At 46.8% G+C, this 17,535-nt stretch overlaps 1 protein-coding gene across 1 annotated transcript in view; it reads left to right on the top strand.

Annotated features, from left to right (window-relative positions):
- The window catches only part of LPP (LIM domain containing preferred translocation partner in lipoma), a 432,571-nt gene that overhangs the window by 352,747 nt on the left and 62,289 nt on the right, over window positions 1-17,535 (top strand). The window contains exon 10 of the mRNA XM_084639858.1: window positions 14,632-14,801. Within this exon, the coding sequence (XP_084495984.1) occupies window positions 14,632-14,801 (170 nt within the window). The remainder of the gene's footprint in view (window positions 1-14,631; window positions 14,802-17,535) is intronic.

Here is a 17,535-nt window from a genome sequence, read left to right as displayed (position 1 = left end):
ACCTACCTGCAGCCCTGCACAGAGGACAAAAGTTCAAGGTTTTTACAATCACAGCACTGAGACATAGAGTGGGGAAATGATCCTTCAGGAAACGTGAGATAATTGCCTCTGGCCCTGGACAGTTGCATGTGTCTAGAAGAATGGAAACCTACTCTGAAACCTAGGTGAGGAGCATCTCACAGGCGGATGACTTGGAGCACAGCCCAGCTGGGTCATGCGCACAATCTGGGCTGCATCATCAGCTCATGTGTGTTGGTGAGCGTAGCTCCATTGATTTTGGTGAAGCTGCACCACTTTACATCTCCTGAGCTGGTGATTTGGTCCAGTATATCTAGAATGAGCTCATTTGAGAGTCAAGATGCCATTGGCTGCCTGCGTACACTTTAGGGGTGGGTAGAAGGCAGACAGTGTGGGGATTAGTGCTGCAAGGTAATGAATGTAATGAAATTAATGGGTAGCAGCTTTAAAATAAATAAAAGGAAGTTCTTCACTCAGCGCACAGTCAACCTGTGGAACTCCTTGCCTGAGGAGGTTGTGAAGGCTAGGACTATAACCGGGTTTAAAACAGAACTGGATAAATTCATGGAGGCTAAGTCCATTAATGGCTATTAGCCAGGATGGGTAAGGAATGGTGTCTCTAGCCTCTGTTTGTCAGAGGGTGGAGATGGATGGCAGTAGAGAGATCACTAGATCATTACCTGTTAGGCTCACTCCCTCTGGGGCACCTGGCATTGGCCGCTGTCGGTAGACAGGATACTGGGCTGGATGGACCTTTGGTCTGACCCAGTCTGGCCGTTCTTATCATAGAATCATAGAATATCAGGGTTGGAAGGGACCTCAGGAGGTCATCTAGTCCAACCCCCTGCTCAAAAGCAGGACCAATCCCCAATTAAATCATCCCAGCCAGGGCTTTGTCAAGCCTGACCTTAAAAACTTCTAAGGAAGGAGATTCCACCACCTCCCTAGGCAACGCATTCCAGTGTTTCACCACCCTCCTATGAAAAATTTTTTCCTAATATCCAACCTAAACCTCCCCCACTGCAACTTGAGACCATTACTCCTTGTCCTGTCCTCTTCCACCACTGAGAATAGTCTAGAACCATCCTCTCTGGATCCACCTCTCAGGTAGTTGAAAGCAGCTATCAAATCCCCCCTCATTCTTCTCTTCTGCAGACTAAACAATCCCAGTTCCCTCAGCCTCTCCTCATAAGTCATGTGTTCCAGACCCCTAATCATTTTTGTTGCCCTTCGCTGGACTCTTTCCAATTTATCCACATCCTTCTTGTAGTGTGGGGCCCAAAACTGGACACAGGACTCCAGATGAGGCCTCACCAATGTCGAATAGAGGGGGACGATCACATCCCTCGATCTGCTCGCTATGCCCCTACTTATACATCCCAAAATGCCATTGGCCTTCTTGGCAACAAGGGCACACTGCTGACTCATATCCAGCTTCTCGTCCACTCTCACCCCTAGGTCCTTTTCCGCAGAACTGCTGCCTAGCCATTCGGTCCCTAGTCTGTAGCTGTGCATTGGGTTCTTCCGTCCTAAGTGTAGGACCCTGCACTTATCCTTATTGAACCTCATCAGATTTCTTTTGGCTCAATCCTCCAATTTGTTTAGGTCCCTCTGTATCCTATCCCTGCCCTCCAGCGTATCTACCACTCCTCCCAGTTTAGTATCATCTGCAAATTTGCTGAGAGTGCAATCCACACCATCCTCCAGATCATTTATGAAGATATTGAACAAAACCGGCTCCAGGACTGACCTCTGGGGCACTCCACTTGACACCGGCTGCCAACTAGACATGGAGCCATTGATCACTACCCGTTGAGCCTGACAATCTAGCCATTGTTCTTATGTAAGACGTTTCACAGGTTTTCTTTGAGCAAATGTCCCCTGATTTTGCTTCTCTTTCGGCTAGCAATATGTCCTGATAATGGTCGGAGCCTGGCCTGCTGCTATTCGTAGGAAGAGGCTTTTGCCATATCTCAGATAGAGAAGTATCTTCCCAAACCGCGGTCAGCATTTGAGTCTGCTTCATCCCATCTGTGCCTTGTAGTGGAAAGAATGGTTTGGTTTTCCTTTTAAGTGGCGTTGGAGTGATGAAACCCAAACAGATGAGCCCCAGGCTCGGGTCAAGCATCACAAAGTTTGGATGCAGATCTGAAACTAACTCGAAAGCGACTGCAACCCTCTGTTCTAGAAATTGGATTGGAGTCTTCCCAGGAACTGACTTACGTGCTGTGTTCGAGTGCTCTTGATCCATGCCAGGGCCAAAAACAGGAGGACTGTGGAAAGGAAAAATAATTTACAAATAGACAAATTTAACCAAACTGTTTTGAACCTCAAAACCCATTTGGATCATGTGAGTCATTGTTTTGTTTAAACCAAATTGAGTCTCACTGTGCTTCATGTTCTGTTTTGGATACAAGTTGCAACAAGCCATAACTCGTGCCTTTCTACCACACTCCTCCACCATGTACTCTGCATAGGCCGCATGTGCTATAGGGAGACCATTTTTAAAATGCTTTGGAGAGTTATTGGTACTATTTTTCCATCTGCCTCTGCGAGTAAGAGCAGGCTCCCTTCATACCAACAATCCAGCTCTCAGAGGAGGATACAGTTTTAGCAACATCAAATAACGACCTTAAAAGAACTTTCTCTCCATAATGGTGTCATGGTTTTAAGGGATGGTGTCTCTGGCCCTTGCAGTAGTAAAACCAAGTGGTGTGTGCCCCTTTCAGAAGGGAAGAGCCGCCTCTTTGCAGTTGAACAAAGCTCTCAGTTCTTGCACTAACTGGTAATCAGATAGTGAACCTCGAGCCTGAGTGGGAAAGAAGGAAACCGCTATCTGGTGTAAAGAAAAGTGAAGGCAGCTGTTCAGAGCTGCTCAGAAGTTTGGAGTGACAGAAGTTCGGCCCAGGGGAAATGGGTTAGTGTCAGAGTGCAGGTCAGGCACTCAAAGGTGCACAATGGATTCAGTTTAACACCTGGGCAGTGTGTAGGCAGAAATGCATCATACACCTGGCATTGCTGCATGGATTCCTGTTCAAAGGAGTCAGGTGTCCCACCGAAATTCAGTGGGGCTTGTGCATCCAACACCCTTAGACTCCTTCGACAATCCCAGGCCTGAAAGCCTTTGGTGGTTTGACAGCCCAGCAGCAAACTTCTGTTGGAGTCTCTTCTCTTTGCCACCTTCTTCCTTTCTCCCAGCTTTTGCTCCCTTGTTTTCTATTTAGCGACATTTCCTCAACTGCTCCTCCCCAGGCAGACGTGAGGCAGGTTGGCAGACAGGAGCAATTGGCAGAGCGAGAATCTCTGACTCAAAGTTTCACGTCTCCTACTTGTTACCAGGCTTTTCCACTTCCCCACGGAACAGAGGACACAGCACACTCTGCTTCCTGCCACTTGCAAGCCCAGCAGTCTGGCAAGGTGGAAGCAGGCTGCTGAACACCAGCTGGAGTGCTGGCCGGTGGAGAATGAACCATGTCCCTCAGGCTCAGCAGTGCTCCAGTGAGCAGTGTGTGATTTTGGGGGCTGGTTGTGAGTCTGGGAGAATGCTGACAGCCTTTGCCAGGAGGAGATGAAATGATTGGCTTGGGGAGGAAGGGGCGGTTTTTGCGGTTTTGTTTGTACAGCACCTAGCACAACGGGTCCTGGTCCAGGACTAGGCTCCTAGGTGCTACAGTAATGCAGATAATAATAACTCTGAATAACTTCCATTAGGTCACTTCTGGGTGAACAGTAGAAGTCCGTCTGTTCCCCACTGTGGGCTGAAAAGCTGGTATCTGTGTCAGTGCGTGTTGTGGCCAGGCTGATGTGTTCTTTTTCACCTGCCCAGTGGCTTGGTTCTCAGCTGAGCATCCACTAAGGGGCCCGGGTTTCTGTCTGAATTTGCAAAAAGAAAAGGAGTACTTGTGGCACCTTAGAGACTAACCAATTTATTAGTCTCTAAGGTGCCACACGTACTCCTTTTCTTTTTGCGAATACAGACTAACACGGCTGTTACTCTGAAACCTGTCTGAATTTGAAACTCTTGTATGTTGGGGCTCAGAGCAGCTGGGAATCGGCACCTTTTGTCACGACCGGGATGTGGACAGTCTGGCCTAAGCGAGTAGGACCAGGAGTCAGGTTTAGTGGTCAGAGCAGGAATAGGGCCTGGTAGCTGGAGCAGTAGTTGAGAGTTGGTGGTAAAGCCCGGGGTCAGAACCAGAGTCAGGAACTAGGAGTCAAGCCGAAGGACAGACCCAAAGTCACGAGTCTCGCCAGATATCACAGCTGGAGTCAGAGACCAGGAATCAATCCAAGGGTCAGAGTCAGGGGCCAGTGGGATCTGTTATAGCAGCAGGCCCGGAACAGTCGAGTTGCAGAGACAGCTTCCTGCTTAAACAGTGCACCTGGACCAACCAGAGATGTTGCCAAAAGGGATTTCTCTGAGCGGCACTTCGTGTGATGCTTAGGCCCCCCGGGTTTACAGAGCATTAATTGCAGGTCTTCCATGGTTGCCTGGTGGTAGAGTGGAAGTGTTCGTCACCCGGAGCCCTGCAGACTGGGGTTGTTGCCCTCCAGTTCCTTACACATTTGGCCTCTAGGAGTGGGTGGGGAGGGCTGCAAGCATTCATCGAGTATTAAATGTCTGAGGAGGAGGTGACCTCATTTGGCCTCAGAGTTTTGTGCTGCATTGCCGCTCCCGCAAACAAGTGGGGTGGGTGTAGCAAGCCCTAGAACCACCCACCACTGCTTCTACCAGCAAGTAGAAGCACCTTGAGTTACCACGTCAGAGCGCTGAGCCAGCACCTTTTGTGTACAGCTGTGCTTGGCATCCGATGGGAAAGCCAGAGCCCCACCCAGCCCCCGCCTGCGCAGTGGCTGGGACTTCCGTCACCAAACCACCAGAAACGTATTTTTGTGGCTCCCCAAAAGAGGATCCTGAGATCTTGTCTAGAATTTCAGAACAGGTCCCGCAGACCAGGGGAATGCCCAGAAAGTCACTACCACCCCCAGAGGGGTGGGGGAAGAGAGACCGATTTCCATCACACACTCTGCCCTTTGTTTTCCGCACGAGTTTCAATCAAACCTTTTAGATAGACGTTTGTTTCTCTATTTGTGTCCTTTCTGTTTCAAGAGTTAAGTCTCGCAATGATGATGTTGAAAATGTAAGTGCAAAGGGATGCATCTCAGTGGATGGTACTGGAGTTCCGGAGCCGTTCATAGGAATTTACAGTCTGGATCAAACATAAAGTCCATCAGTATCCTGTCTCTGACAGCAGCCAGCACCAGCTGCTTCAGTGGAAGACGTAAGAACCTGCCCGATAGCACTGATGGGATAACTTGCCCCCAAGAACATTTCCTTCTGAGTAAAGCCAGATGATTTTTTTTCCAGCTGAAACTTTTCTGTTGGGTGAAAATGCCAATCTCGCAACCCTGTAACATTTCACAAATTCATGTCAGTTTCGCTGAATTGTTTCAGCAAGAGGGGCGGGGGGAACAAAACAAAAATCCAAAGAAAAGTGGGAATCATTTCATTCCAGTGTTTTCTAAACTAAACGTTTTGATTTTAGGGGCCAGAATAACTTTTCGTGATGAAATTTCCTTTGATTTTACTTGGTTTTCAATGCAATATCATTCTTAAAAGCCACTCCACGTCAAAACAAAATGTTCTGTTCAGCCCAAAGCAATTTTTTGTTCACCAAAAATTCCAGGCTGTTGGTTTGGGGTTGACTGTCAGCAACCAAACCCTCCATTCTTCACGCAGCGGCTTAAGCCCTAAGCAGCAGCAGCAGCTTGTTTTTCAACTGAGCAATCCTTTCTGTTGAAAATATTCATTTGTAAATGAAACTTTGAAGCAAACTTTCTCTCTTTTTTTTTTCAAACTGGGAAAGGGAGATGGGGAAGTAGAAAGTGAGAGGAAGTGTTTTTTTTCCCCACCTCCACTTCCTCTCACTTTTCTTCCCCCACCCTTCCTCTGTTTCTGGTGGGGGCGGGGGATTTTTTTTTTAAAGTGGGCTTTTTCCAACCTAATTTAAACAAACAAACAAAAAATCATTCTGGAATTTTACAGTGCAAAACAAAGAATTACATGAAAAAAAATCAAACAAAACAAATCTTTCCTTTTTAATTTTTTTCATTAAGCATATATGCCTCTTTAAAATCCGCTCAGTGTATATCCCATCTAAAGTGCCCATTCCTTTTTCATCACCCGGACACCAGTTTCAGTTCAGGCTAGATCAGTAGTGACCAGTGTGTCACAGGTGGCCGCAGTCCCTCATATCCCTTCTGGAAGTAGTCCTCCCTTGCCAGGGTTAAGGCACATTGGTAATGCACTGTAGGGAAGCTTGTTCTGCCAGTTCCCATGCTATGGCTGCTCTGTGGGTAGAGTGCTTTGATCTAATCGGGCACCATTCATCAGCATTAAAGGAAATAAAGTACGTCTTGCTCTATCCTCTGCATGTCCATGATCGATCAGCAAAGGAGGTTTCCTTTATTATTATTTTTTTCCATCTCAAGATGTTACACTGAGGCTGTAATTCAACCACTTTGCAAATGGTAAAACATCTGCCCCCAAGGGAAACAATACAACAAAAACCAGAGCCTGCTGCAAAAAGTGAGCATTAAGTCAAGTACTATAGAACATCACTGACCCCAACTGGGCAGGGAGACCCATTGCAGGCTACCAGTTTCTGGGGACTAGCAAATAACCAGTCGGGCACAAGAAAACAGTCAAGTCTCCTGTGTTGCGACAGGTACCTAGTCAGTGCTGGGTCATCATCAGAAGCTCAGATCAGAATAGCCCCTAGCTTTGTGGGAAATCCAGGTCCAAACTTTGCAGGTGGCTCTCATGATGGGAATCGACTCAATCAAACCCCAGATGTGGACATTAAGAATGCTCTAGTCCTCACCTGACCTTTGGAGCTCGGCCCCATCATGGTTGCAGCAATTTAGGAAAATTACTTTGGACCATGCAAATGCACTGTATTCTGCTTAGTAAAACTGATGGGATAACCTGCCCTTGAGCCTTTTTGGGGGGAGCATGGGGAAGGGAGGAGTTAGGTTCCAGGGGTTTTTCACCAGGCATAAGAGGCATTATTGCAATCCCATTGTTCCAGGGAGCACAGTGGGTTGCTCCCTCATAATGCCTCAATTAAATCAAAGGAGCCAGGGAGCAGCTTCCCACCCTCCTTCCTCTCAGAGCTTGCCCAGGCACCCTGGGGTGACAGCACAGTTTGGCAGGAAGCACATTCATCGTGCCTACTGGGGAGTTGTGATCAGATTCGTATCTGCTGAGGCAAATCTCTCCTGGAGCACCTTGTACTGCAGGCCTGTGTAACAGTGGAGAAAGAGATGGCCCTGTGGATGGGGCCTCAGAAGACCTGGCTTCAATTTCTGTCTGTGTCACAAACTTCCTGGGTAACCATGGGCAAGTTGTTGACCAATCTGAGCCTCAGCTCCCCATCTGCAATAGCACTTACAGGGTGTGGTGAGGATTAATCCACCAATGCTTCTGAGTTGTTCCAATAGGAACAGTGGGTGAGCAGCATGGGAAAGTCTCTGAGAAGATATCAGGAAGGCTTAGAGACAAGGTGGGTGATGGTATCTTTTATTCGGCCAGCTTCTGTTGGTGAGACAGACAAGTTTTCGAGCTCCACAGACCTGAAGAAAGAGATCTGAGGAGCTTGAACCTTCTCTCTTTCACCAACAGAGGTGGGTTCAATAAAAGACATTCTCTTCCCCACCTTGTCTCTCTCATCTCTTGGGGCCAACATGGCTGCAACAGCACTGCAAACAACAATGAAACTTTAGTAAGACAAGGCCTCACCATTGCCCTGCATTTGCTGATAAATCATTAGCAGTGCGTGGGCCGAGACCACCAAGGCATATTGGAAACGTATCAGGTTTGCAGATAAGTGAAGTGAGATAGCGAGGTTGTACTGTGGTTAGGGGATGAAAACAATGAGCAAGCTTTGCTGTTACTGGAAGTAGTCAGAACGGTCATTGCGGAGACCTATGCATGAGGTGTGCTCTGTAGTTGAGATAAAATAAGAGGACTTAGGAAAGTAGTCAGTAATTAAATCACAGCTTTTGATTTAATTCATGGAGTGTTACAAACATGCCTCAAAGCACCAAGCATCTATGAACGACGCGTGTTCGTTGACATCTGCCGAAGCAGCGAATTAAGATGAATCTGTCTAACGTCCAAACATTGCATGAGACGACCGATGTGTCTGACCTGCAGCTGTCAAATAATGAAAATTCAGTGCAGTGCTCCAGCACAGTGAGTTCAATGCTAAGGGGCGAGTAACTGCCACGAAAGCTGCGTCAAAAAACAAAAGAGGACAGGTGGCGGGAGTAGGGGGACGTGTGGGAGAATATCATATAATTTAATTCACCCTATTTGGCATTTATGTAAATCGTCTATCAGCTTAGGTTAAAACTGTCTGGAAAATTTGCTTCCTGTAAAACCAATGGCAAATCCCTCACAAACTCCAGTGGGATTAGGGATTATCACACACATTACAATGGCAAGACTTTGAGAAGTGACTAGTGAATCTGTGTGTCTGGGTTTTTTTGTTGTTGGGTTTGCAATACCGAGCACCAATCCTCCAAATAGTCTCTTTTAAGGTTTCTAAAATCAGGCACCCCAGATCCCTAGTCACTTCTGAAACGCTTAGCCCCAAATTAGTCCAGGAGAAAAATCTGTAGTGTTGAACCGCAGGCAGGACTGAGGTATGAACCCAGGTCTGCTGCAGTGTTGAAAAGTAGAGCGAATTCATGAACCTGACCATCTGCCAGTCTTGTTGGGAGCTCGAGTTCACTAGAATCCAAGAGATAATGCTTCTTCACAGCTGGGTTAGCTCCTCCCCAGGGTCTGCTGCAGTGGGAGAAGCTTATGGCAGTGCAAGTTGCCTACAGCCCCATGCCACCAGCCTCCAAAGCGTTGGCACTAGCTTGGGAGAGGTCATGGCCAAGGCACCCTTCCCTAGCATAACCCCTCTTGGACAAGCACCTCCTTTCCTCAGCCAGATGGTAATATTTACTCTCTTCCAGAGCAAAGCTTCCGCTCCTTTCAGCTTGGGCAAAATCAAGGCGCCTGTTGTGTGCATGGTCAGAGAACATTAACCAGAGCTACAGGAGTTCTGGGTTTTGTTTTAAGCTCTGCCACGGTAGCGTGGACTTGTGCAAGTCTCTCACTTCTGTTCATTAAGGGAGGCAGTGTGGCCTAGTGGGTATAGCGCTAAATTGGGACTTGGGAGCCTGGGTATTAGTCTCGGCTATGCCACCGATGTGCTGGGGGACCTTGGGCAAGTCACTTCCCTTCTCTGTACCTCAGTTTTCCCCATCTGCAAAACAGAGCTCATGGTAATGCTTGCTTCCTTTGAGAAGTGTAATATGGTTGAGCTAAGTCGTAGTATCAACCTCTCTCTGTGCCCCTTTCTCTAATTCTATTGGGGGTAACTATGCCTACCTTGCATGGGGCTGTGAGGATTAACAGATGTTTGTGGAGTGCTTGAAAACCCTTGGATGAAAGTCATTGGAGAAGGGGGGGAGGAACCTTGTTATTTTGTTGACTTATGGTCAACGTTGCCCTCGAAATGCTGTTTTCGCGTCAATATTTCTTCATTAGGAATAATGATTTTTCCACATCCATTGCCAGCCGATTCAAAACTGTCCAAAAGGAAGATGTGTCATGAATTCCTAAAACACACTTGGTGGAGAACTCCTAAGCAGAGATGATTAGAAAAATAGCACTGGGGAATATACCAGGGTGTTGAGAATGCCAGGGGAGCTTTTAGCTTGATATTTGGTGCAATGTATTTACATATGAAAAATACTGTAATACACTTTGGTAAAGGCAATGTATTCTATTTCTTCTCGTTTGTATCCCAGCAGCAATGAAAACCAGGGAGGACATTGGGTTGATCGAGGGAAATTTAAGTGTAATCAATAAGCAGCAGGGGATGTGACCTTGTTTTGATTAACTGTGGTATACTCTACAGTCTATCGGCATTTCTTTGAATGCATGAATTTAAAGCGTTTTGTGGGTGAAGGTCCATGTGTTTTCTACTCATTATTATTACTGCTCTTTATATGGTTTTGGCTGAGTGCTGTACCCACAATGAGAGACTCTCACTGCCCCCAAAGAACTTACCGTCTAAATAGATAAGAGCCAAATGTTGTGTTAGCTCCATTTTACAGATGGGGAATGGAAGCGCAGAGATATTGGTCCAAGAGCACAAGGTCATACTGGCTTCATGGCAGAAGGGTGCTATGCCCTCCCTCCCTTACCATGCTAGAACTGCTCGGATGTGTTCTAGACAACAATAGAGCCTATTTAAAAGAAGGACTGAGTGTCAGGTCATTTCATTGTGGTGATTGGTTACGGTTGTGTTCTAGTGTTCCTCCCACTCACACTGGCCAAAGGAAAAGACTTCCCGTAACTGGGGAAGAGGCGCACAGGGACCCGAGTGGGCTTCTCCCTCAGTCATGTCAGGTTATGGGGGAGGTGAGAAAGCCGCAGCTTCCAGGAGAGCTCTCCCAGCCGTAGTAGGGACAGGGGATGAGGCTCAATTGCGGCTTCCCTCCACCTCCCTGGACCCAGGTCATAATACTCCGAAGTTTTATGTAACTGAGACCTGACTTGGGTTCAGTTAGGAAAGTTACAGAAGAAAAGTCTGGGGCTATTGCTGTCCACCAGTTTCCACTATGAAACTATCAGCCGTGGTGGTACCCGCTCCTGGCAGCTCCTCAGAGAACTCTCAGCCGACACAGATTGAACTCCCCCTAAAACCTGTCCCTGAGGCCCACTGGCTGGGGCACCATGGGGGAAGCATGCCCTGCGGTTGCTGCATCTGCCGTGTGCATTGGAGAACTCCAGGAGTGGCTGCCAATACAACCCATTTCATCAGCGCTGGGGAAAAGAAAGCTAAAAGGGGGGAAAGAAAATGGTGACGCTGCAAAGACCCATCTTGGTGAAGTTGAATGTTAATTTTGTCATTTGTCTTTAAGCTGCCTTTAAAGGGCTCTCTGTGTCTTTGCCTCTGTCGGAAGCAACTGGGTCACATTGCTCTGGGTTGCCGTTGTAATATGCCACCCACTATTTTCCTCATAGGGTATTTTTGTAATCGTGTGCAATCTGTTTGTTCTCCCGAGTTCTGTGAGCCTAGCCTTTCATGGGAAGTAATGCTACTTGGTCTCAGGTACAGACATTAACTAGTCTGCTGCAGGCAGCGGGGAAATAGTGAGAAAGGAAACATGGGGTCTTTAATTTGAGCTGAATCTAGCCACAGATATGTTCACAATTAACAATGGTCGTGTGTGATTGGCCTGCAGGAAAATATACCTCCATTCTTTGCAGCCACAATGGGAGAGAGTGCATTATCTGTCACGTGGATTGTGTTTTTTCTTCTCAGAGGCTGATTGTGCCCTAGAGGTTTCAGCAAAAAACAGGCCATAGGCTGAATGATATTCAGCACGTGCAGTTCCATTGACTTCCCAGGGGCTACAGGTATTCAGCTTTGGTCAAAACCAGGCCCAGAGGTGGCCAGTGTTTTCAGGCATGGGGGCCTAGAGCTGGAATCCTAAATCTGTATTTTGGCACACGAGTAAACAGAAGTGGCTCAGAAAAGTAGCCTGCAAATAGCTTGAAAGTGACGCGCTAGCCAGAGAAAGAGGTATATTCCAGTGCATGGGAACTGGCTGAATGATGAATGGAAGTGAGGGGGGAAGGAATTGGTTGCTGGATGTTCCATTCACATGTTAACAAAGGAAACTGAGACGTGTTTGCACAGAGGTTAAATTACTCTGGGTCCAAGTGCCCCATAAAAACGATACCGGATGATCACAGAACGGCACACAAGGGAGGTTAAATTCTCCTGAAGAATACTCCCCCGGAAGAACAGTGTGTGAAGCAATACACTCATGGCTTTCAATTTCATGTTTTATATGGAGAGATATTAACTGCTCCCCAGGCGTCGCTTCTTATTACAGCAATGCTGCGTAAGCGCTTTGGATGAGACCACTGAGCACTCTTGGCCTTGTCCACCCGGAGAAGGGAGGAGAATGGGGGGGCTCTGTCATGTCATAGATGAAAAAGACCTTTTAGTCCATTTCATCTGTCTCGTTGCTGCAGCGAGACTGCTGCATGGTCGCTGTTAGGAAACTTTTCCACCGCTTTCTCACCACGTACCTCACCCTAAATTACTCCTCTCCCAGTACGGCAAGGGACATCCATGTAAGAGGAAGCATAGCGAAGTGGCTAGAGCACGGGGCTGTGAATCAGGACATCAAGCGTGAATGATCTACAAAGCTAAGCTTTAAGCAAAAAAGTCTATTTATTCCCCTGTGACGGGGTGAACTCACCCCGCACTGGCCGGGGAAGGGTTAACTCCACACCGTGGGCAGAGGAAGCCACGCCCCCACGTCCCTACCGGGCATGCTCCAGGTGTAGCAGTATAAGAGGGAGCAGCCCGGCTTAGTCTGGGCTGACTGCTGGAGCGGAAGGATGCTCCTTACTGGCTCCTGCCCAGGAACCACTGGCGTCCCGGACCACGGAAGCCAGGGGTCCTGGGCCCATTCAGTAGCACACGGGACAGGGTCTCCCCCACCCCGTCACATCCCTGCAGCTGGGCTTCTTACCATGCTCCTATCTGCTCTCTGACTTAGAGTATTCCCACCGGGTTGCTCAGCGTGTAAGCTCTTTGCGGCAGGGTCTGTATTATGTGTCCCTTACAGTGCCAACCACACTGATGCAACTTCACAAATAAAAATGATTTGGGTTCCGTTCCAAGCTCTCCTAAGAGATCTCAAACATCACCTTCCCCCTCATCCTGGAGGGTCGTAAAGTGCCTTCCGCACGTTATGGACTGAAATGCCTTTACTTGCTGCTGAAACGGGCTTGCCCAGCACAACAGCCGTTACTGTACGGCAGCAGTATGCATAAGTTTGGGACAGGCAGTGAAGAAGCTGTAAGCACCTGGGTATTAATGTCATCATCGGTTCCATGCACAGCAGTATCACAGTTCAGCCACCTGGACAATTGAGCAGGCTGGGGTTTTTTTTGTTTGTTTGGGTTTTTTTTAAGCTTTACAGACGTTTTTATTTTTAAGGCAGATAAACACAGATACACCACTAAATTAGTGCACGTTTTGTGGCTGGGTTATTGAATTATTTGAAAGGCCATCTTTCAGTTGAATGTGTGATACCATTTGGACAGCTATCTCCTGGCCATCATCCTGCTCTCTTTGCATAGCCTTCGCTTCCCTAGCAACCGTCCCGCTCCATCTGCCAAGTCCCAAACGCGTGATGCGATATCGTCCCACTGTTCCCTTCTGCTCCCCCACCTGTCGTCTCTTGTCTTGTATTTAAATTGGAAACCTTTTGGGACGAGGACCGTGATTTTGTTCTATGTTTGTACAGTGCCTAGCACCATGAGGTCCTGGTCTGTGACTGTGTTCTCTAGGTGCTATGGTAATACAGATGATAAATAGTAATGTCCGACAAGACCCAAAATGAGAGACACAGAAATTATTCATTCAGAAAACTAGATATGTCCATGAAATCTCCTCCTTTAGTGGCGTAGAAACCTAAGCTTCTGTAAATTAGGGTGACCACATAGCAAGTGTGAAAAACCAGGACACTTTTTTAGGGGGGGGGTATAGTTGCCTATGTATGACAAAGCCCCTAATATTGGGACGGTCTCGATTATATTGGGATGTCTGGTCACCCTACTGTAAATTGTTATTGCTCTGTTGAGCTCTGTGGAATTATGCTGATTTTCCCCAGCTGAGAACCTGGCACTGTCTCTGTTCCATAATTCTGCATGTCTGAGCTAAATCATTATCAATGCTGAATGCTAGCGGTGTGGAACATCAGTAATCAGCAGTGTGGAACATCAGAGCGGGACTGAAATGAGCGATGTCCCTCGGAGCTGTGCTTTTCACTGCGTTGAGTACTCCCACCTTTCCCTTTGCAGCTTCTGTGCCACAGGCTTCTTTTCGGAAGTGCCCTTTCCCGTGAGCTAAGCAACTTCACTCAGCCTCCCTCCCCCTTCACTCCCTCCCTCCCTTCCCCCCCTCCCCCTTTGTGTCCCACAAAGCACTTCTACATCAGCCTCTCCAAGCCTGGTCCGTCGTCCGTGCCTGCCCTGTCTTGTCTCTGTGTGTGCGCCCTGTATTTGTCCGTTTCTGTAGAACGGTAAGCCCGCAGCGTGAGAGATTGGTGTTGCAATCTCCCTAGCCATTCAGTCCTTCATTTCTTTGCTGCAACCCCTACCAATGGTGCTCACTGCGTTGGCAGTTCCTGTTGTGAGAATGCAGGGAGCTGCATTGAGACTGCTCACGTAGACCACCAGATGGCCTCCCATAGGTGGCGAGTGTACGTCCCCATTGGTATGGGCTGCATTCGATGTAATGACATACAAGTGAAAGGCACCAGAGCCTGGGGTCCGGCCCCAGAGCCATCTGATCCTCCAGAGTGTGCAAATCTTTCCTAGGCATGAGATTGTTCTTTGCGGCTGAGGGCAGGAATTGTACATGACCATGTGGTGACATTGTACCTCAAGATAGCACCTGGAGCCCCCATATTCATGACTTTGCGATGATTATGATGTCTCTTCTCCTCTCTTCCCCCCAGGCCGCTGTTCCCGTTGCGGTGAGAATGTTGTCGGGGAAGGCACTGGATGCACCGCCATGGACCAAGTGTTCCACGTGGAATGTTTTACTTGCATGACATGTGGCAACAAGCTCAGAGGCCAGCCTTTCTACGCGGTGGAGAAGAAAGCGTATTGTGAACCCTGCTACATTGTAAGTGCCGAGGCTCATTTTCAACATGAACACAAACCAGCAGAGTTTAGACATCTGTGGATACTCCCCTCTCTACTGTAGATTGCAGCATTGCCTTACAATTAAGGGTGAGCAACTCAACTTAGAGTAGAAACAGACCCATCCATGATGTTCAGAAAAAGTTTAATTTCCCACCCCCTTTCCCTCTTGCGCATGATTTCTGGTTTCCATCCAAGCCTTGAAACAAACGTGCCAAAAGAGAGAGAGGTTTTTCTTGTGATAAACTTAGCCTGACTGGGAACAGAAGTAACAGCACTCTTAGGAGAAAAGCCTGTTCCCAAAAGCTTTCCACTGTAAGAGTCCTGATGCTGAAGTCCTTGTGTCCTCAAAACTCCCACTGAAGGAGGGGTGAGACTGAAGGATCCCAATGTAATTTTGCAACCCCACAGGATGATAAAAGCTGCCGAACAGCATCCAAACTTTAGGCCCCATCCATTGCCCTTTCAAATCAGTAGGAGTCCATCCATCAATTTCAAGGGCTTTTGTATCCAGATGCCTTTTGATGTTTCACCATTAAAGTATCTGCATTTACCGTGCCCTGGTATTTTGACGGTTTGGGTGAAAAAAATAGTTAAAATCTCTGTATTTAGAATAAGTAAAGCTGCAGAATATTGCTGAAAAATTCTGTGGAGATCACTGAATCAGCCCTGTGTAGATTTCTCTCTAATTCCTAGAACCCTTTCTCTCAACACTGGCTTTTGTCAAACATTGCTCGGTTATATTTATTCTCACTTAATTGCAAGGTGAGGCTACAGCCATGGTAACTAAGTCTCTAACTTCGAGTTTCCTTTACAAGCTGAGGAGCCTGTTCTGCAAGGAGCTGAGTGCCTCCTGTGAAATGCTGAACACTCTGCATTCACACTGATATCAGGGGGAAATGAGGGTTGGACACTTCCCAGAATCAGGCCTTCATGACACCCGGAATCTGAATCCCATTTGTTACTTGCTAAAAGCTTTAATTCCTCAGTTACATTCTTTCATCACTTTTTATTATTTATTATCATTACTACTTCAGAGCATGGTAACAGTGCCTCATGATTCCTTGCCATTGCTACGTGTCCTTTGCAGTGGGATTATTGCTAAAGTGTTGAATGCAATAATGGAGGATTGATGCTGCCTTATTTACAGTGGCAATGGTGGATGGTCCCTGTTAATTGGCTCTTAAAAAGTAAATGATTTTTTGATTGAATATGTGCTTTTAAACCATTTCTCCTTTTAATGTTAGCATTAAAATTATTGTGCCATCAAATTTTTAAGGTTAATTTTGTGGCACATGTGTTGGCCCTTGGGAGGAGACCGTAGTTCATTGTGAGGTGTGTCATAATGCATTGCACCAAGTGTTTTATATCGCTGGAGCTAAATGTCTCATTGACTTCGGGCTGGGATCTGCTAGTCGGTTAATACTTTTTTTTTTTAAATCAGGCATGATTTCTTCACTGCGCATCTGCTTTAGTTTGGGAGAACATCTGCATTAGCCACTGTAATAATGGGTTGAGATTATTTAATCCCATTACTTATACACTTCATTAGCCTGAGTGAATTGTTGGCGAGGGTTCAGTAAACTTCCTACGTTGGGAGATAAAAGGATGAGAGGAAAAATACAGAAGGATTCTGTTCCTCATCTTCTTTCAAATTTATCTTCTATCTTTTTAAGGGATAAAGCAATGATAATTGCTTGGCTGCATCTGCAATAGTAAATTCCACACTACAGCTTTGACCACAGAGGAAAGGATAAACTTTTAATTTTTATAGCTTCTTTGAAATGATTAGGCAAAAAAAAAAGTGTCCTTTAAATATTCACCTACACAAGCCACAAATAAAGAAGCTTAAAGGCTTGGCACAAAACACCCCTGGGAATCCGGTCTCTTGCTGATGTGAAAACAACAGTAGTGGAGTTACATACCCATAGCATTACATAAATAGGGGCAGTGATTTTAAACATCCAGATGGGGAAACTGGAGCCAAGGGTTTGACACCTGATTCAGCAAAGCTCTTAGGCATATACTTAAGTCCCATTGTCTGAAATGGCACATAAGCATGTATTTTCAAAACATGCCGAGCTGCCTTCAGAGCCTACGTGCCATTTCAAAAGCGACTCCAGAGTCCAAGTCTCCTTGAAAGTCAGTTTCAAGCTATGTGCTCTGCTGTGTTAGGGCCCAAAGGATGTGCCCATGGCTGTACAGCAAATACGTGACTGAACCAGGCTTAGAAAGTAGAGGCCAAATTCTCAGCGGGCATAAATGGGCATAGCTCAGTAGAGCTACCCCAATTTATGCCACCTGAGGTTCCAGCCCCAGGAATTCTTGGCTTCTGTTCCAATACTCAAACCACTAAACATGCTGCCTCTCTGGTATGAAAGAAGACAAAAAGGTGTTTGCCTCATCCAGATTTATAGACCAGGAACTGTTGGCTCTTCTGATAGTTTGCTCTGAGTGACTGCACCATGCACGTCTGCAGTCAGGCCACAGGCAAATAAAATGAAAGTTTTTGAACAATTAAAAATTGGCAAATGTTTTCTCTGTTTCCGAGGTTACTCTTGTGTTGGTGGAGCAGTAGTGAAGCCATAGTTAAGGTTGCAACAGAAATTATGTTTCATTAGTCAATGTCAGTGATCTGGTGTTAAAAAAAGGAAGTGAGTAAACTAACCTAAATTAAAGTACATATTCCCCCAGTGAGAAGTTGGTAAACTCCAGTT

This window comes from Lepidochelys olivacea, assembly GCF_965140295.1.
Source record: "Lepidochelys olivacea isolate rLepOli2 genome assembly, chromosome: 9".
Classification (NCBI taxonomy): Eukaryota; Metazoa; Chordata; order Testudines; family Cheloniidae; genus Lepidochelys; species Lepidochelys olivacea.
This window is presented reverse-complemented; position numbering and strand designations above follow the sequence as displayed.